General features: G+C 45.3%; 1 protein-coding gene across 5 annotated transcripts in view; it reads left to right on the top strand.

The window, feature by feature from the left end:
- LOC119973452 (spermatogenesis-associated protein 7 homolog) overlaps positions 1–21,484 on the top strand; it is a 278,469-nt gene that overhangs the window by 121,931 nt on the left and 135,054 nt on the right. For 4 of the 5 annotated variants that reach the window (XM_038811624.1, XM_038811615.1, XM_038811651.1 and 1 more), the window contains 4 exons: positions 4,315–4,565; positions 7,029–7,095; positions 12,335–12,405; positions 17,802–17,879. In XM_038811624.1, the coding sequence (XP_038667552.1) occupies positions 4,315–4,565; positions 7,029–7,095; positions 12,335–12,405; positions 17,802–17,879 (467 nt within the window). The remainder of the gene's footprint in view (positions 1–4,314; positions 4,566–7,028; positions 7,096–12,334; positions 12,406–17,801; positions 17,880–21,484) is intronic. The other variant, XM_038811643.1, reaches the window with a different exon arrangement.

The following is a 21,484-nucleotide window of genomic DNA, read 5'->3' as shown; positions in this document are numbered from 1 at the left end:
ACAGCTCATCCAAAAGTGCCAAGCTCCTGTATTAATACTCAATATGTTGCCAAATGAGACTTAAATGCGAGATTAGAGAAGGCTTCCTTTTCTAATTTGGAATGTTGGCATATAAGCATAAAGTATCAAGAGGACTTCAAACTGTTAGGCCGGTTTGAGTGCAGATCAGTGGCCACGGTGCTAAAATCCTGCATCAGTTGTGTGATAAGAATGCACTCATGAAATGTTGCTATTCACTCGGTGTGGGGGGGTCTCCTCATAAGCCTGACCCTGGGCCTGGCCAAGGTGGCCATTAACACATCCAGGCAACGTGTGGCCAAGGGGGTTCTCTGACCCGACTGTCTACCCCTCTACCCCGGCTACGTTTGTGGCCGGCTGGTCTTGGATAGAGAGCACACGGTATCCACTGTCACGCTTCAGCTTCCCCGACCGGTGAGCATTGTGGGAGCTGGGGTGATTTTGATTTAATTATGATGTGGAGATGCCGGCGTTGGACTGGAGTGGGCACAGTAAGAAGTCTTACAACAACAGATTAACGTCCAACAGGTTTGTTTCGAATCACTAGCTTTCGGAGCGCAGCTCCTTTCTCACCTGATGAAGGAGCTGCGCTCCGAAAGCTAGTGATTCGATGCAAACTTGTTGGACTTTAACCTGGTGTGGTAAGACTTGATTTAATTAGTTGAGTTTCCTTTTTTACATTTTATTTTAGCTGCAGTGCCCCACCAGGGGCTGGCACCCCTGTCTTTTTTGTTTAATTCACTGAGTATTGTTTTTCTGAAAAGAGTGTGATGTTACTATTCTGGACTGCCTGCTTCTCTCTCGTGGTTACATCCACACCCAGGTGTCCCTGAGGAAGTAGCATGCAGTGTCCATTATTCCACTCAAAGCCTTCCACAACCGGACGGGCTGGTCTGCATCATCGGCCCTGTGAATGCTATTTTTATTTGATACGTTTTCTTTGCAATTATTGTTTCATTCACCCCACTTTAAGGGGTTGTTAATTAGTTAATTTGGCCATTTGTTTTAGTTTTCTCAAATGGTGCTCTGTCTCAGAAATGGCAGACAGGAAAAACCTTCAGCACTGCAATGAGACCAAGAGGAGCACTCCTGCTCCATATTCAAGTGGGTAGGTGATGGGCTCTCATGGTCCCCTTAAGAACCACTGGTTTGACCATACATGGGGAGATGGTAGCAATAGCATAGCAGTAATGTCACTGGACTAGTAAACCAGATGCTCAAGTTAAAATTCAATTCATTAATGGAAAAAGCCTGGAATTGAAAGAGAGTCTCAGTAAGGATGGCATTGTAGTTTTTTTAAAAAGCCATCCAGTTAACTAATGTCCTTTAGGGAAGGAAATCCTCCTTCCTTACCTGGTCTGGCAAATTCAAATTCAAGGTATTGAGGAAGAAACAGGGGAGTTTGGGATAAACTATTTCTGCTGGTTGGGGAGTCTAGAACTAGGAGGCATCGCCTGAAAGCTGGAGTGAGATCTTTCAGGAGTGAAATTAGGAAACTTCCTTCACACGAAGAGTGGCAGATGTTTAGAATGCTTCAGCAAAAAACAAATGATTGTGGGTCAATTGCAATAATCAATCGTAGATTTTAAAAATAGGATTGATAGTTTTCCAGTATAAAAGCAAAATACTGTGGATGCTGGAAACCTCAAATACAAACTGAAAACTCCAGTAAATCTAGCAACATCTGTGCAGACAGTGGCCAAAATCCTCCGTCCTCATTCGTGGCTGGGATTTTCCGGTCCCGCTGAAAATGAATGGAACTTTTGTTGGAACGTCATATTTTATGCTCTTGCTCGCAACGAGACCCGCCATGGAGGAGACCGGAGAATCCTGCTCAGAGTCCAATGTGACTTCACTGGAACTGGAGGGAGGTAGATATTTGATGGGTTTTATGCTGTTGAAATACGGGGGGGGGGGGGGGGGGGGGGGAATAATCAGTTTCAGCAAAGTCAAAGGTCAGTGATGGGTTAGAGGGTGGGGGAGATTAAATAACAAATATGTCATTGGAACAAAATAGAAATGGAGTGGTAATGGTTCCAGTAAAGAAACAGAGCATTGGTCCAGAGTACGTGGTAATGACGGAGTAATGGACACCTTTGTCTGAAAGTAAAGATTTGAAAATAAGACAACACTTGACAAAAAAATGAATCAAAATAGGGGGCAGAGTTTGTGGTCTGAAGTTGTTGAACTCAATCTTGAGAAGGTTGTAAACTGCCTAATTGGAAGATGAGGTGCTGTTCCTCAAACTTGCTTCAATCCCCTTCCCACAGCATCTTCCAAAGCAATGGTGGAAAGTGTCACAGCTGCCCTTTTGTCCCTCCTCTCTCCTCAGACTTCAAGGCCCCAAACACTACTTTCAGGTGAAGCAGCGCCATTGGGGAGATCCAACACTCAGCCCGCTAACATGGGGCTGGATTCTCCACAGCCCGATGCTGTAATTGCGGCCAGCGCCGGGGCAGAGAATCCAGTTTGACGCCATAATCGGGCCTGGCACCAGTCCGGCGATTCTCCGGGCACCGAAAATCGGCGTCACCGTGGAGTACGCCGCGCAGCTGGGGGCCCTTTGCCAGAGGCCCACTCAGCAAACCTCCACTCCCGGCCAGCCACATTCCCGATGGCATGGAAGCTATTGCCGGTCGGGATGCTCGCATGGCGGCTGCGGACTAAATCCGCGGCCACCCTGGTCGGAGGCGGGCAGATCGGAGATCGGGGGGCCCTTATAGGCGGGCGGGGATTAAATGTGTGGAGGTTGAGGCTCCGGCGCCCGGACGATCTGGGTTTTTTTTTTTTGTCTGGCTCTGCGGTCCGTGTCCGCCATGATCTTCCAATTTGCTTGCCATTTGAACTCACCACCTTGCTCCATGCTCACATATCTGCCCTTAACCTACTACAATGTTCCAGTGAAGCCCAACATCAGCACCTCATCTACTGGTTAGGCAGTTTGCAAGCTTCTGGACTCAAAATTGAGTTCAACAATTTCAAAGAGTGACTCTTTTCTCCATTTTGATTTTCTTTTGCCAAGTTCCAGCCTGTTTTTTGTTTTCATGATTATACTTTCAAATAGAACTAAGCATTATTCTGCCATTAACGCATATTGTGGATCAATGCTTTGCTTCTTTACTATAACAAATACCACTGCCTTTCCCTTTTGTTCCATGACACCTTTTTAATTTAATATAATAATCATACATGGGATGTGGGTGTCGCTGGCTAGTCCAGTGTTTATCGCCCATCCCTTATTGCCCTAGAGAGGTGGTGGTGTGCTGCCTTCTAGAACTGCTGCAGTCCATGAATTGTAGGAACAACGACAGTGCTGTTAGGAAGGGAGTTCCAGGATTTTGACCCAGCAATGGTGAAAGAACGGCGATAGTTTCAAGTCAGGATAATGCGTGACTTGGAATTGTAGAGGTTGGGGGTTTGGAGGTTTTTGATAGAGGCTTGACAAGTTGCTACAATGCATCTTGTAGATAATATACACTGCAGCCATTGTGCGTTTGTAGTGGAGAGAGTTAATGTTTAAGAGGATGGGGTGCCAATTGAGCAGGCTACTTTTTCCTGGATAATGAGTGTTGCAGGAGCTGCACTGATCCAAATGGAGAGTATTCCATCACACTCTTGACTTCTGCCCTGTCGATGGTGGACAGGTTTGGGGACGTCATGAGATGAGTTACTCACCGCAGAAATCCCAGCCTCTGAACTGCTCTTGTAACCCTATTTATATGGCTGATCCAGTTCAATTTCTGGTCAATGGTAAGCCCCCAGGATATTGAGTGTGGGGACTCTGATGTGGTAATGCCATTGAATAAAAGCGAAACAGTTAGATCCTCATTTGTTGGAGATGGTCATTGTCTGACACTTGTGTAGCACAAATTTTATTTGCCACTTATCAGCAAAAGCCTGAATACTGTCCAGGTCATGCTGCATATGGACACGAGTGCTTCAGTCTCTCTCCTTAAGCTTTCCCATCTCTAACCTATCTCTGACATTCCCTTTTATTCTATCTTACCCCTCCTCCCCTTTTACAACAACTTAAAATCTCGCACATTTCTGTTTTCAGTTCTGAAGAAGAATCTTTTTGAACTCGAAATGTTAACTCAGTTTCTTTGTCCATTGATAGTTTTCTGTCAACCAAATGTATTACAGGATATGGGGAAAAGTGGGTATATGGAGCCAAATAGCAAATCAGACATGATCTCATTGAATGACAAAACAGGCTCGAGATGTTAAATGGGTAACTCTTGTTCCTATTTTCATAAAATCCATGCTAACTATTCATTATATTTTTGGATCAATCAGTTCATGGACAAAGATTTGATGAAGAGACCTTTTCAAGACCCACAAAAGAAAACATTTAGTGGAGACATTCTTGATAAGCATTCCAATCAGTTTACAGAAGAAATACAGCCTTTCACTCCAAGAACTTTGAAGAACACAGCAAAGTCGTTCCTTTCAAAGTACAGGTATTACAAAGCACCTAAAAAGACGCAAGACAATCCAGGTGCAGCTAAAATGTTCCAGCAGAACAGCAGTGAAGCTAACATTAACAGGTACTTTTCATTTAAAATCAGAAAATATTTCAGGGTGAATGTTTCTTGGTGACAATTATGATTTGTATCTATTCTGGTCAACAAAAGTTAACCACTACAAAAAGTCTTAACCTGTGTGCAATTTTCATATTCAAGTTAGCTTTAGTTGCCTCAGCCTAATGCTTAACTATTTGTGTTCCATCTTTAGGCTTGTACACATTTTACATAAGCGCATCCAACCAATGAAATATTTTTCAAATATTTCTCTGGTATAAAATAATTAAATGACAATAATATCTTTGAGGAATTTGGAAGCTGCCTTAAGGATCTGAGAATCAAATGGGCTCAAGACTTTGCAAGCTGTTACCACTAGCAATGATACCTTCCCAATTGCATTCATGGGCTGTGGGTTTATGCTCCCCCCCCCCCCCCCCCCACCCCCAGGAGAGGGCTGGCAGACAGTGGGGGTGTAAAATTGCATGGCATAGCAGGGGTGCTATGACTGTCTCCTACATGCCTCTGCTGGCATCTTACAGGCAGCGCGATAATTGTTGTGTAGTCCACTTGCTCATGAGCTTCTTAATGACCACTAGAGTACCTTCTCCCATTGCTTCTCGTATTTTACCAATGGTGGGATGGGGTGCTCATGCCATGTGGTGAGGCTGCCAGGTACAGTATATACTAGCTACCAGCTCAGGTGAGGGTACACCTCCTGTTTGGCCACAATGTGTTCAACGGAGGACTCCCTGGTTGTTCGCTCCCAGTTTCCCAGCCCATACCCCTCTTCAGGTCCTGCCTGATTGCCCCTGGCATGGTCCCTCACCTACCTAGCTATGCGGCCCCCATTGCTGTTCCATGTCGAGGACTGACTGCAGTCCCAGAAATGGCCGATGCTCCTGGTGATGCAGATGGACCTGGATAGCTGCCAGTGGGTCAAATGCCCAAATGGGTGCAGATGTTACAACCTCTGACAGTTAACTGCCAGAAGACTGTACAATCCATTAGTGGTTCCTGAGCCAGGGAAGGCAGGTTTTCATCCAGGGTAGGTGGATTGGCATGCTAAATTGCACCTTAAAAAAAGAATTGACGTTCAAAATTTTAAAAAAGGAACAACATTGTCACTGCATCCCTACTTCATCTTGGAGTCAACAACGATTGAAAAGTGATTACAACTACAACTCTTATTTGAAGAATTCTTCATTGGACTTTGCCTTGGAACTCTGCAAGTCAAGTGAACTCATATTAATTTCTGTGATTCCTGAACTGCAAAACTCTTTTTATCTATCCCCTCTTCAGAGTGCGAGCGTGCATGCGCTGCGGGTTATAAATCATTTGGATCATATAAAATACACCACCCCATATTAAAAAAGATGATGCAAAACACCTTTTGCTTATGGTCAGGTGGTAAGAGGAAATCGTTAGTTTGCCTGTCTCTTTCCTATTGTGCTGCCCGTAACAATATTGATTGTGCCAATGTGGCAGTGGATCAATTGCTGTTGGAAAACAGCTTTAGCAACATGGATAATTGCATTTTCAAAATACAGAGATTCTTGACTCAATTGAGTCAGTTCACGAACTGAACAGCCAGATAACTTCCAGAACTCTTGACATTTTACGGTGCAGGTTTACGGGCATTTCACAAATGATATGGTGTACCTCATCTTTATACAATTTACCATGTCCAAGAATTTGGGACTGGGTGAAAGTCAGAGAACACTAGTGGCGTGACGTGACAGTAACCACGGACAAATTTGTTGGCTGTTCCCGCCGGTGGGATCTTCCGGTCCCGCCAACAACTAACCTCCTGCATGGATTTTCCAATGGCGGGGGAACAGGAAGCCTTGTTGAGAGTGGTGGGACCTGAAGATTCCGCCAATGGCCAACAGTGGATCACCTCCACCGCCACGAGGACACGTGGAAAATTCTGCCCTATGGGTTGGATTCTCCGCTGCCGGATGTCGGCAGCAAGGTTCATTATCAGGCGGAGAATATTGTGTTGAGCAAAAAATCGGAGTAACGCCCAGTACCGATTCTGTTGCGATGCCCCAGTCTCCCGCTGCATCCACTTGAGTATTATTAACAGGCTGGACACCGGATGCTCCACCTCTCCAAGGTCAGTCAGTGTCCGGCCAATGCTCACGATGCCCTCAGTCATGACGCTTTGTGAACGGCCAAGCTCTGGAGCACCGCAGCAATGTCTATCAATGCCCCGGACATGTCCGCCTGTGACTAAGGTCTGCTGTCCTGCACCTCAGCTATCGACAGCAAAGTGTGCCCAAAGCCTTGGATGTCCTTCCACACAGCTTGGAAGTGTTGACCCAGTCCTTCCACCGCGGATGCTAACCTTTCAGTGTTGAGAATCCAGCTCTATAAGTTGAATGTTGTCGTAGTGCTCCAGGAATTTTTGGCACATGTGTTTAATTTTCAGAACTGATGTTTGTTGGAATTAAATGTCTATCTTTTACTCATAATTCTGTTCTTCAGATTTACAAAAATGTCTCCTATTCCTGTTCACCTGGTCACAGACTATTCAAAGTGGTGTAAAACACAGGTATAGACATTTTGAAATTTTAATATTTTGATTCATACAAGAGATTGTATATATTAAACAGCATAATCAGTGATTAAACACATCACAATTGTTAAATTATATGTGCTTCTATGCGTGGAAAGAAAGTCTAAAAGATCAGGAGTTTTACTGAAAAATAAATGGCTAAGTGATAATTGAACATAAATAATCCATGTTCCCTAAGGCCATATTGATTACTTTGTTCCTGGAATTATTATGTTTGTTATGCTCACTTACTGCTGCCAATTTGTTCAGCTGGTTCACAGTGCATAATTAAAAGTAAAGCATCTATATTGACACATTTAAGGAGAGTAATAGAGAAGCTTGTGGATCAACTTAAAGTCAAATAAGATATAAAGAAATTGCAATTGGTTGGAAAATAAACAATGTAAAATGTACCATTGGCAAACAACCTGAAATATTGCAGCATTTGTGTGCAGTGTCGTGGTCTAGTTTTCTCTGGAAATAAAGACCATGGCATCTGTTTGGATCCAGAGTTAGTATTTGTCAAAGTAGGTAGCTTCATGTAAAAGTTGTTTCAAATGGCAAGAGAAAACACTCTTAAGTCAGCTGCAAATAGGCTCTGAAGCAAAAATGATCCTTTTAACATGGTCAATATTTTTAATCACCAGGTTAAAGTCCAACATGTTTGTTTCAAACACTAGCTTTCGGAGCACTGTTCCTTCCTCAGGTGCTCCGAAAGCTAGTGTTTCAAACAGACATGTTGGACTTTAACCTGGTGTTATAAGACTTCTTACTGTGCTCTTACTGTGCTCACCCCAGTCCAACACCGGCATCTCCACATCATATTTTTAATGGTATATCCACATGCAGCTCAGAGAATCTATGAGACCGGAAATATACCCCAAGAAAATTGTCAACATATGTCCTTTGTACAGACCCAATGTAAGCAATCTCGACAGTTATTTATTTCCAAGGGCTACATTTTACCAGCCCTTTAAGGATCGGTTTGGAGGGGGTGGAGGGTCCAGAAAATGGTGAAGTAAGGGAGGAGGCTGGAGTGCCTTGCCTGCTGTCATCAGCGGGAATGTGGCAAACAACCCTACTGCGAGAGGTTAATTCTACTACTTAAGAGGTCAATTAATGGCCTCTTTCCACACCACTTTCTGCCTGGCAACCTCTCTGTGGGTGTGGGGGAGTTTCTAATTGGGCACTCTGTGGCCATGGATGACCATCAGCAGCAATGACCATCTCTGTGACAACATTACAGCCTGCTGTGACCTGTCTGGCCCTAGCACCCCCCACATCCACTCACCTTGTTCCCAAGGAGGAGCGAGGCATGGACTTCGGGGAGCTGGCTAAAGAGGGGTTATGGCTGATCGGCGAGGTGGGGTGCACAGGGAGCCCTCTGACCCGATTGATTATATGGAACATTCGGGGTTTAAATGGCCCGGTCAAAGGTTTGTGCGTTTTCCTCCTCCCTTACTTCACCATTTTCTGGACCCTCCACCCCCTCCAAACCCATCCTTAAAGGGCTGGTAAAATGTAGCCCTTGGAAATAAATAACTGTCGAGATTGCTTACATTGGGTCTGTACAAAGGACATTTTGTACTTCTGGTATGTGCACCCGGTGTACTCCCAGATTGAATTTTTTGGTTTGTGACAAGGCATTTTTGGCTGGGGTGGTAGGATCATACTATTCACATTGGTGTTTTATCAACAAGAGAGTAGCCTTTGAGGTCAGCAGTATTGTAACTGATCCAGGGGGTAGGTTTGTAATGGTCAATGGGAAGCTAGAGGGGATGCCTGTGGTACATATGCCCCGAATTGTGATGATATGGATTTTCTGAGGCAGGTTTTAGTAAAGATTCCAGACCTGGACACGGTGATTATGGGGGGATGTTTTAATACAGTTTTGGATCCTCGGTTGGATCGGTCGTGCCCTAGGTCCTTGAGGATTTCAGCTACGGCAAGGGAGTTATTGGGGTTTATGGAGCTTATTGGGGGTTCATCCCATAGAGGTTTGAGAGGCCAAGGGTAAAGGACATTTTGTACTTCTGGTATGTGCACCCGGTGTACTCCCAGATTGAATTTTTTGGTTTGTGACAAGGCATTTTTGGCTGGGGTGGTAGGATCATACTATTCACATTGGGTGGATTTGCGGGTGGTGCAAGGGGAGGGTCAGTGGCCGCAGTGGAGGGTGGATGTAGGTTATTGGCAGACAAGGGGGTCTGTGAGAGGGTGAGGACGGCCGTCTGAAATTATGTGGAGCTGAACAATATGTTGGAGGTTTCTGCCTCCACACTGTGGGCGATGCTAAAAGTGGTGGTAAGGGGGGAATTTACATTGATTTGAATGTAAAGGGAGAGAGCAGAGCGGGCTGAGAGGCTGAGGTTGGTGGAGGACATTCTGAGGGTGGATCGGAGATATTTGGTGGCGCCTGAGGAGGCGTTGCTAAAGGAGGCAGAGGCTTCAGGCAGAGTTTGGACCGGTGTCCACAGAAACGGCGGTGGGATAATTGCATAGAGCCAGAGGGGTGGTTTATGAGTATGGGGAGAAAGCGAGTAGGATACTTGCGCATCAGTTGCGGAAGCAGGCAGCAGTGAGAGAGAGTGGAAGGATGAGAGACACGAGGGGCACGGTGGTATCGGAGCAGGAGGGGTGAACAGGGTTTTTGAGGCCTTCTATCAGAGGCTGTATAACGCAGCCCCTCCGGTGGGGGATGAAGGGGTGAGGCGGATTTTGGATGGGTTGAAGTTCCCGGGGGTTGAGGTGCTTGGGCCATAGCTATGCACAATCTATCAATGATGTGGGGACCAAATGTAATATTTCCAAGTTTGTGTATGACACGAAACTAGAGGGAATGTGAGTTGTGAGCAGAATGCTAATAGGCTTCAAGGGTATTGAGACAAACTAAGTGAGTGGGCATGAACATGACAGATGGAATTCAGCATGAAAATATGAATTTATCCACTTTAGTAGGAAACCAGAAATGCGGAGTATTTCTTTAATTCTGAGAGATTGGGAAATATTGATGTCCAAAGGATCCTGGGTGTGTTTGTTCTTCAATCACTAAAAGTTAGCATGCAGGTACAGCAAGCAGCTAGGAAGGCAAATGTTATGTTGGCCTTTATTGCAAGAGTACTTAAATACAGGAATAAAGGTGTCTTGCTGCAATTGGAAATTTATTTTGCTCACTGCAAGGTACCCAGTCAAACAACTCTGGAAACCACCAAACATTTCAACAATAACAGCAACTGTCAACATTATCAGTTAGTAGTTGATGATCCTTTGAACTAGCACTGATGGCGAATCCTTTTTGCTGATGGATACTTGCTGAACACACTGATTAACATCTCTGCCTGCCTGTTCTGCATACGTCCGATGGATGCTCCCTGTGTGCAAACTAATGCTATTGAATGGGCATTAAATGGCTGCAGGCAGGACTTTCACCCCTCACTTGGGAAGAAGTCCCATCTGCAGAGAGCTGCCGGTCAATCAGATTGGCTGGAAGCTCTCCAGTCATTGTCGCGACAGCGCTGCAGTGCACTGAAGAAAAAATGTAGGAGGCCCAAGGGGTCAAAGGGTCCCAAGGTGGGGAGGATATTGAAGCCCTGGGGGGCCACATAGGGGGCAATCCGGGATTTGAAGAAGCGGTCAGGGAGTGAGAGAGGTCCAGAGGCCACTCTATAGGAGTATCCGACTTCAGAAAATCAGAATGGTGCTTCTGGCAGATGGAATGCAATGTGTAAAAAGTGTGAGGTTATGCACTATGGCAGGAAGAATAGAGGCATAGACCATTTTCTAAATGGGGAAAGGCTTCAGAAATGTGAAGCACAAAGAAACGTAGGAGCCCTAGTTCCGGATTCTGTTAAGATTAGCATGCAGTTAGGAAGACAAATGCAATGTGAGAATTCATGTCGAGGTGGCTAGAATACATGAGCAGGGATATGTTGCTGAGGCCGTATAAGTCACACACCATTTGGAATATTGTGAGCAGTTTTGGGCTCCAAATCTAAGGAAGGGTGTGCTGGCCTTGGAGAAGGTCCAGAGGAGGTTCACTATATTGGTCCCGGGAGTGAAAGACTTGACATATGAGGAGCAGTTGAATACTCTGGGTCTGTACTCGTTGGAGTTTAGAAGGATGAGGGGGATCTAATTGAAACTTACACAATACTGGGAGATCCAGATAGAATTGAAGTGGAGAAGATGCTTCCACTAGTAAGAGAGACTAGAACTTGAGGTCACAGCTTCAGACTGAAGGTACAATCCTTTGAAACTATGATGAGGAAGAATTTGTTCAGCCATGGTGTGGTAAATTTGTGGAACTCATTGCTGCAGAAGGCTGTGGAGGCCAGAGTTTCTTTGAGACAAAGACAGAAAGGTTCTTGATTAATGAGGAGATATGGGGTTATGGGGAGAATGGGGATGAGAAACATATCAGCCATGATTGAGTGGCGGAGCAGACACGATGGGCTGAATGGCTTAATTCTGCTCCTATATCTTATGGTCTCGTGGTGCAGGTGCACCCCACCCCATCTCCAAAAGCCTGAGATGTAACTTTGTTGTTTCTTTAGCCTTCCTCCACAGAGGTTTAATCTTCTTGCCAGTCCAGAACTTTAGGCTATGTGAAAACGGACTTAAGTGGTTATTAATTGGTCACTTGTCTGAGGTTTAATTAATGCTTTCCGTCAATTGGATTCTAACTGTAACATCTGCATGGTTGGCATTCAGAACAATCCTTGCACATTTACTCAGTTATCATCTAGTTTTAACTGCAGAATGTGACAATACCTTTGCTTTATAGTCTTGATAGCTGTTGTTACAGCTCCTACAGAGAGCTTGAAAATCCCAATTTTGCCTTGCTTTGATAGTGTGCCCTACACTGTTCAGAGATATGGAATGGAAAAGAAAGATTTCTAACTGGTAGAGATTGTTATTTTTCAAGCCATATACTTCTTCCTGATGCTGTCCCACTGATCCAATGCTTCGGATATAGTTTTGAATGAATTAGAGTTAATTAACTAATCAACAGTGACCTAATACGGTGCTGAGGCTGTGTATTATGTTCACAATCACCTATCTACCATGTCACGATGGATTCAGCACAACATGGACTCCTGCTAATTGTTTTTTATGATCGCTAGCTTGGCCTGCTTCCAAACTGCTCACTCAAATGAATCTCAATTTCTGCGGTGTAAAACTGTTTGGATTTCCAAGTGGATTAGATTTATTCATGCTCCTTTTGTTGAAAACACAGGAGCAGAGTCCTAGAACATTGGCCAGAAAAGGGCACAGGTCCACGACAGTGAAATCAAAGTTGATGGCAAGGTAATGTATGACTCGTGTACCTAGACGTGGTTAAATAAGCAAAGTAAATTCCAATTTGGCCATTTTCCATCAAGTATTATAAAAGCAACATTTTAGTAATGGAAAAGCTGGCGGTTTTAGCACACATTACTGAGTGAAAATCTGTAAATATGATGAAGTGGTAAACTGTCCTGTTGATTTCCTACTGGGCATTTCCAGTGTAGAATGGTACTCACAGGAAAGAGGCACTTGTTATGTAATTACAAACCTCTAGTGCCTGACTTTCTGTCCATTTATAATAATCGTAGAAATATCATGCACTGCAACCCTATGATTTCTCAACCTGTGCTTCCGACAAGCAACACAAGAAATGCCCTCCACACTTCTGCCTTAGTTGTGTACACACAGACATCATTAGAAAACAGACCACCATCATAAAACCATCATAGGCTGGATTTCTTTCCATGCAAGTTTATCACCATATGTGCATCAGGATTTCTAATTTACTCCTCAGAGTGATCCTGTCTTGACTCATTTATTTTCCTTGTAATACTTCCTTTTAGTGTTTTCCCAGCCTCCATATTGAATGATAGAATCGCTACAGTGCAGGAGACTGTTGCTGGTTCTGGGTGAGTGTGCTTTACACTCAATTTGGCTCTGTTTTATTCCTTAGCTCTAGAGTTGCCAGGTATCGTTATGATACCGCCACAAGATTCAAGTTCAAGTTCAGACCAATGACTCAATACACCAGTTAGTAAGTTCAAAATAAGACACGTTTATTATAACACAGTTATTTACTACTTATGCGTATAACACTAAAAGGCTAGGCTATTCCTACCACTAACAGGCCAATACTTATCTGGAATAAGGGAACTGCCGGATCAGGGAACAATGGCCTCTTGCTTTGTCCTGGATCCGCAGGCTTCCAGTTGGTGTGGACTAAAGGGGTCAGGAGTGTCTACTCTCGTAGCGTGCGTTGTATGACATTTACTTGATGGTGGCTGCTGACCAGGCCTCTCCTTCTCAAGGTCTTCTGCTGCAAAGGTGTTCTGCTGGGAGGGCCGGCTGGTCAAGAAGAAAGAATCAGTCCTGGGACCTGACTTTTATAGGTCCCAGGGGCTTTGCGCCCTTCTGGGCGGACCCTCTATAAACTTGCAATCGATTGGGTCTCTTCCCAATCGATTGATTTGAATTTCCCCAATAACGGGGCTGTTCCTCGATCACTGGGCAGTTCTTTCCACCTTACTTGTGTCCTTTGTTTCAGACTCCACTGGCGCCGGGATGTCTGACCTTCTATAGAATGTTTCAATCTCTTCTAATTGTTGTGTCCATTGTGCCTGGGAATCACTGGGAATCGCTCACTTAATATGCGCAGCTTGTTAGTTACAATGCTGTCTGGTTTCTTTAGCAGCTAGAGTACAGGGGATTCTGCAAACTGCTTGTCTCTTTGCAACTGTCCATTTTTCCCTGTAACCTTTGCGTTCTTCCATTTTGTGTGAGGAAGTGGCCAACCCAGGTGGCTACAAGACCATTCAGCCTATCGAGTCTGCACCGACCCTCTGAAAGAGCACCCCACTCCCCAACCTATCCCCATAATCCAGTAACCCCACTTAACCTTTTGGACATGAAGGGGACATTTTTTTAATGCCCTATCCACCTAACCTGCACATCTTTGGACTGTGGGAAGAAACCGAAGCACCTGGACGAAATCCACGTAGACATGGAGAAAACTCCTCAGTCACCCAAGGTTGGAATTCAACCCGGGTCTTGGCGCTGTGAAGCAGCAGTGCTAACCGCTGTGCCACCGTGCCACCCTGTGGCCTTTTTGCTGAAGCACACTCTTATTAGGTGTCAACTGTGACTCGATATTGGCACTCTCAGTTCTGAGTCGGAAGGCTGTGGATTGAAATTCCCAAATCCAGGAACTTGAACACAACATTTACGCTAATAGATATTGAGTTCACCAACTGCACTTGATGTTATGCTCATAATATTATGATTTGGGAAAGAGATGAAAAAGTGGTTAGCTAGCCCGGTTTACTGATGATATTGTCCTGTGAGATGGACAGGGCAAAGAATGTATAAGTTCAATCATATTTCATTCTCATAACAGAGAGCAGAACCTTAAATAAAACATCCCTCTCCCCCACCCCCCACCCCCCACCCCCACCCCACTCCCTGAACCTGTCCACCATCTACAAGGTACAGTCAGGAGTGTGATGGAATACTCCCCACTTGCCTGGGTGAGTGCAACTCCAACAACACTCAAGAAGCTTGACACCACCCAGGACAAAGCAGTCCACTTGATTGCTACCTCTTCCACAAACATTCAATACATCCAACCCGAATGAACAGTGGCAGTGTGTACTATCTACAAGATGCACTACAGGAACTCACCATGGTTACTTAGGTACCACCTTTCAAACCCACGAACACTACCATCTAGAAGAACTAGAGCAGCAGATACTTGGAAGCAGATACAGCACCACCTGGAGATTCCCATCCAAGTCACTCACCATCTTGACTTGGAAATATATTGTCACTCCTTCACTGTTGCAGGGTCAAAGTCTTGGGACTTCCTCCCTAATAGCACTGTGGGTGTGCCTACCCCCCAGGGACTACAACGGTTCAGGAAACCAGTTCACCACCACCTTCTGAAGGGCAACTAGGGATGAGCAATAAATGCTGGTCTAGCCAGCGATGCCCACATCCCGTAAAGTCAATTTTAAAAGGCATAACCCTTTTAGTCTCTAGACAAAGTTCTCGGACTGCCAAACACTTCACATTTTACATGGACAAATATTAAGCATTCAAATAATACAATATCCATAGTTTCATTTAATAAATGTGAATATTACATTGTGTTGCAGATAGATGCAGCTGTTATCAGAATCAGCTGTTCCAGATTACCATAGTAAATGATTGAAAAACATAGGAATGGAAGTAATCTATTCAATCCTCAAGTCTACCTGCCATTCAGTTATATCATGGCTGGCCTGCACCCAGCTCTACCTACCCACTTTGGTACCATAATCCTTAGTCCATTTGCCTAACAAATATATCAATTTCAGTTTTAATATTTTCAATTGGCTTGGTCTCAGCAACACTTTAGAGGAGAAAGTACCAAACATCCTCGAACTACCATCTGGTGTGAAAAAAAGGTTTCCTGATATCACCCCAGATGCTCTGGTGCTAATTTTAAGGGTTTGCCCCCTTGCTTTGGATTTCCTACCAGAGGAAAATATTTATTTCTATCTTACCATATTAACACCATTCATAATTTTAAACACCATAGATGTTGACTTATAAGACAACCATTGAAGCCTCCAGAATAACTCATGGTTGATTAATAAGACAAGTATAAAGTGTAAATCCCCGTTGATGTGGGTGTGAGTGGTTGCCATTTTGAGATGTGGGAAATAAATGCTTTAACAGTGGAAATTTATTTTGAATTGATGAAGCAGATTTTGTTGAATTCATTAATTATACAAAGCTACCTTTCCCGACAATGTAAGCATTGGTTTAGCTCACTCGGCTAAATCGCTGGCTTGTAAAGCAGATCAAGCAGGCCAGCAGCACGGTTCGATTCCCGTACCAGCCTCCCCGGACAGGCGCTGGAATGTGGCGACTAGGGGCTTTTCACAGTAACTTCATTGAAGCCTACTCGTGACAATAAGCGATTTTCATTTAATTTCATTTTAAATCCTTTCAAATTGTCTTTGGCATCCGACACAAAGAGTTTATCAAGTTCCTTCAAATTCCATTTGAGTCACTTTGCCTCTGACATGTCATTTCACCCATGTTGCCTGTGTGGCGTAATGGGCACTTGTGTTTTTGCCTCTGTCTTATGATGAATCGCTGGAAATGGTCATTTTGCCATGGATGGACGTGATGTTCTAGCCCTGCAAGCCAACGGGATCGTCCAGTCACGCCGTGGCAGGAGTCACTTCACCGGGGGCCAGAAAACCTCAGCCGAGATCCTTTGGTAGACTCTGAGCATTTATGGTCTTCTGCTGCCACACTTGACATTTTTGTTTCATAAAGCATCTTCACCATGAACATAGAACATACAGTGCAGAAGGAGGCCATTCAGCCCATCGAGTCTGCACCGACCCACTTAAGCCCTCACTTCCACCCTACCTCCAGAACCCAATAACCCCTCCTAACCTTTTTGGACACTAAGGGCAATTTATCATGGCCAATCCACCTAACCTGCACATCTTTGAACTGTGGGAGAAAACCGGAGCACCCGGAGGAAACCCACACAGACACGGGGAGAACGTGCAGACTCCGTACAGACAGTGACCCAAGCCGGAATCGAACCTGGGACCATGGAGCTGTGAAGCCACAGTGCTATCCAATTGTGCTACCGTGCTGCCCCCCACTTGTGCTACCATGCTGCCTCTCCAACTTGCTGTTACTCTGAAATCCTTGGTGAACTCAGGGTTTGATTTGGCCCAGTTTTACGTATTGTATTTCTGGTGACAACGAAACATCCTGACGATTTTCGAGAACCCATTCCAGTGCAGGCTTCTTGAGATCAAATGACTAGTCCCTATTCTGATGGGGCCTTTGAGTTTGGGCCTCTTATTAAAACTTGTGACTTTAAGTCAGTTTTTTACCTCAGTTCTTTCATTAAAAGACTCAATTCTGTTTGTCGTTTGCCATACGGGGTCTGCACTATTAGGGCATGTATTAAACTCCCACAAATCTTCACAGCGTAGCCTGTATCACCTGCTTAAAATCATAGAATTGCTGCAGCATAGAAGGAGGCCATTCAGCCCGTTGAGTCTGCACTGACCCTCCGAAAGAGCATTCTACCCAGTCTGCTGCCCCACACACCCTTATCAATTCACGTAACCTAACCTGCACATCCCTGGGCACTAAGAGGAAATTTAGCATGGCCAAACCACCTAACCTGCACTGTGGGACTGTGGGAGGAAACGCACGCAGACACGGGGAGAACGTGCAAACCCCACACAGGCAGTTCCCCAAGGCCGGAATTCCACCAGGTCCCTGGTGCTGTGAGGCAGCAATGCTAACCACTGTGCCACCATGCCGCTTGTGCCACGCTTACATTTTTAGGGTGAAAAACTGAGGCTGACTACTAATGCAGTATAGCAGGCGGTGTCGGATCTATGGTACCTCCATTCAATTACCCCAGTTTTTTACACATGAGGAAAACGCACGTCTCGTATTTGCAACTTATCCTCATAATGTAACTCTTTTAGCGCTGCTATCACCTTGGTAAAAGTGCACTTCTACCCCTCCAAGTCCAAGTTCAATGTGTGCCTCCTGAGGTGTAGTGCCCAGAACTGAATACAATCTTCTAAATAAGCCTTAACTAAAGTTTACCAATCTAGTCAATATTTGTGAAGAATGATAATAATGTTATTTTATGTCATGTTTCTGTTCAGGGAAGATGAGATGAAATATTTACAGTTTCTCAAAGAAGTAACAGATGATATATTGATCAGAGGTTACCATTCCAACAAGTAAGTTAAAGTAAATAGGGAATTTCCCAAATCAGTTCCAATGTATTTATTAACTGTAATAAGTCGTAAGAGGGGTCACACTCACATTGAAGGCGCAGAATTTCCCCCACCAAGAACAAATGTGGCAATTTTGGATGCACCCAACATCCAAAGATTGTGCAGTCGTGGGCAAGGTTCCCTCCTGGCAACAAAAATTAGAAAATAGCCGTGTTACTCCAAAACCCTGCCTATTCCTATTAAAATTTGTATTTCTATGTGCATCGTAATGTTAATTTTTGATGATGTAGTGAAATGTGTAATATTGGATCAAATACCCATTCCAATTTTTCTTTCTGTTGATTTACTTGTATGGGAATATAGGCTATAGTTCAGTGTACATCCAAGCCCCTCCAGTACTTCACCAAGTGACCATCCTTTATCAGTGAACCTTGATGTTCAGTTTTGGTGGGCTATATGTCACCTATGGAGGATCAACACCGCAACACCCAACACTCTTCAACAGGTTTTTTTTGTATTTATTAGGATTTTACATTTTTTTAGCAATGCAATAAAATTACAATCACAGTAAGCAGAAAAAAAAATGCTCAACGTACATGAATACAGAGGATAACAGGAGAACAACATTATCTTTTTTTTTAAATGCACTTTATCAAGACAGGTTGCAGCGAATAAACACCCTGGGAAACATACTTCCCAACAATCAACTATACGATCTTTACAGATTTTACCCTTTTCGCCCCCCCCCCCCCCCCCCCCCCCCACGATGACCAGCCCCTCAAACACGGTCACAAACATCCCCCACCTTTCCTCAAACCTCCCTGAAGAGACCCTTAACTCATGCTTTATCGTCTCTAATCACAGGAAGTCGTACAGATCACCCAACCAACCCGCTACCCCCGGTGGTGATGCTGGCCGCCACTCCAGCAAAATTCGCCGCCGTACAATCAGAGAGGCGAAAGCCAAGACATCGGCCTTATCGTCTCTAATCACAGGAAGTCGTACAGATCACCCAACCAACCCGCTACCCCCGGTGGTGATGCTGGCCGCCACTCCAGCAAAATTCGCCGCCGTACAATCAGAGAGGCGAAAGCCAAGACATCGGCCTTCCTCCTCTCCATGAGCTCCGGCTTCTCTGAAACCCTAAATATTGACACCAAAGCGTCCGGGTCCATTCCCTCCTCCACTATCCTGGCTAAGACCGCGAACACTCCCACCCAGAATCTTCCCAATTTTTTGCAACCCCAAAACATGTGCGCTTGATTCGCTGGCCCCCGCTCACACCTCTCACTCTCATCTGCTACCCCCTGAAAGAACCCACTCATTCTCGCATGAGTCATATGCACCCTGCGCACCACCTTAAACTGTATCAGGCTCATCCTTGCACAAGAGGAGGTCCCGTTTACCCTACGCAGTGCCTCACTCCATTCTCCCCAATTGATCTCCCCTCCCAACTCCGCTTCCCATTTTTCTTTGATCTTCACCTCCCTGCTCCCCCAGCCACTTGTATATATCCTCAATTCTTCCCTCCCTTTCCACATCTGGAAGCAGAAGTCGCACCAGCAGGGTGTATCCCGGCAACCTAGGGAACCCTCTCCAGACCTTTCGCACAATGTTCCCAACCTGCAGGTACCTGAACTCACTCCCCCTCGGCAGCTCTACCCTCTCCCTTAGCTCCTTCAGACTGGCGAACCCATCCTCCAAATACTGATCCCTCACCTTGACCAGCCCCACTTTCCTCCACCTCCTGTACACAGTATCCATTTTCCCCAGCTCAAACCCATGATTCTTGCACTGCGGCGTTAGCACCGACATCCCTTCCACCCTAAAATGCCTCCTCAACTGATTCCATATCTTATGTGGACTGCACCTACGGACTCCTTGAACACCTACTCAGAGCCATTGTCAATGCTGCCATCACCATAGCCCTCAAACTAGACCCTTTACAAGTTTCCTCCTCCAGCCTAACCCACTCTACGTCTCCTTCCCAGCACCGCCGCATGTTGTCTGCATTTGCCACCCAATAATAATGAAGCAAGTTCGGCAATGGCAACCTCCCTGCTGCCTCTGCCTCTGTAGCAGGGTCCTCCTCACCGGAGAACAACATTATCATTGGCTCGATACAATCATTAGACAAAGCTAGATGCCTCTATAAGCAACGCCAGAGACCAAGGGAGGAACAGGATGAAACCATGAAAATATGGTAAAATGGTGCACACCCTCCCACGACGCATCTGCTTGCAAGTACCAAGAGAGTTCAGGGATACATTTTCTATGCCATGTTCAAGCACACAGCAATATAAATCTCCCTCAACTCTAGAAATATCAAAGGCACCGATGACACACCACAGCCTCATCTCCTTGGATACCCCATCTGCACCCATACAGGAAGCAATCATGGATTCTTTATACCCACCGCTACAAAAGAAAACAAAATAAATACACAAAAAACCGAATAATGAAAGGGGAGTTACATATACCACACAACTCAATTTAATCCCAGTCTCAGGCCCGGCACAGAACCAACATCATTCCATACATTAATGCAGAGAGGACCAACAAGAACGTGCTTCGATTATACTCAAGCCTTCTGGGCCTCTCAGGAAAAACAGGGCGGAGAAAGGACTAGAGCTACCAGAAGTAAACTACAAGCCAAGAAACGATCAGGGCCCAGCCCCGGTTCCCTATTTCCCTGGCATCCACCAACCACCCAACAATGAAGAAGGGAAGAATTAAGGCTGATGATTTAACCAAGAAATCATTCCCCCCCCCCCCCCCCCCCCCCCCCCCCCAGGGGGGTGTTAACCAAAATACAGTACTCAACTCAACCTGGGCCCCAGTGCACCGAAGAAGCAATACCCAGCCTCTGAAGACACCCCTAATAGACACATTCAGGAAAGGATATCGCAAGATCCAGGGGACAACAGGGTACCAGCCACAGACCGGACCTGGCCTAGCCCAACACTTCGCGACATACCAGAATTAAAATCCTCAGGACCTCCAGCACATCCCAACACCCATACCCTAGCCGGACCTGTACCTCTCCCTCCTCCTCAGTACAACCTTTAAACCACTGGACTTGACCAGGATTAGTAACAGCACCCTGCTCACCCGAATAAAAGAAAGAAAGGAGAGAAGAAAAAGAAAACACCCTAAGGGAAGTGTGCCCGCACTGATCTAAAAAATATCAGCCATCACCCAGCACAGACCACCATCTTAGAAAGGATGCAAAGAACAGTCTCACTCTTTAACCAACCAGTCAAACCAAACCCAGCTCAGTGTGCACCACCACTGATAGCCTCTCATTATGATAGCTCGAACAAAGGACATAGAGGGAAATTCCAACCACAGGGATGAGTCAGAAAAGACCCAGTCCTCCACAGGATACATGATCTACACAGGTCATTGAAGAAGAAAGGCAGGGATTCTCAAGTCCAAAATAACAAGAAAACAAAGAAAAACCCGAGATGGTCAGTTCTAACAAGGTGGCTATCCTCAATCACAATGAGGACTTGACTGATCCTATCACCCAACGCCACCACCACAATCCACCCTCCACCATCCCACACCGGCCCCCCACCCCCCCCCCCCCCCCCCCCCCTCCCACC

Source organism: Scyliorhinus canicula, chromosome 1, assembly GCF_902713615.1.
Source record: "Scyliorhinus canicula chromosome 1, sScyCan1.1, whole genome shotgun sequence".
NCBI classification, from domain to species: domain Eukaryota; kingdom Metazoa; phylum Chordata; class Chondrichthyes; order Carcharhiniformes; family Scyliorhinidae; genus Scyliorhinus; species Scyliorhinus canicula.
This window is presented reverse-complemented; position numbering and strand designations above follow the sequence as displayed.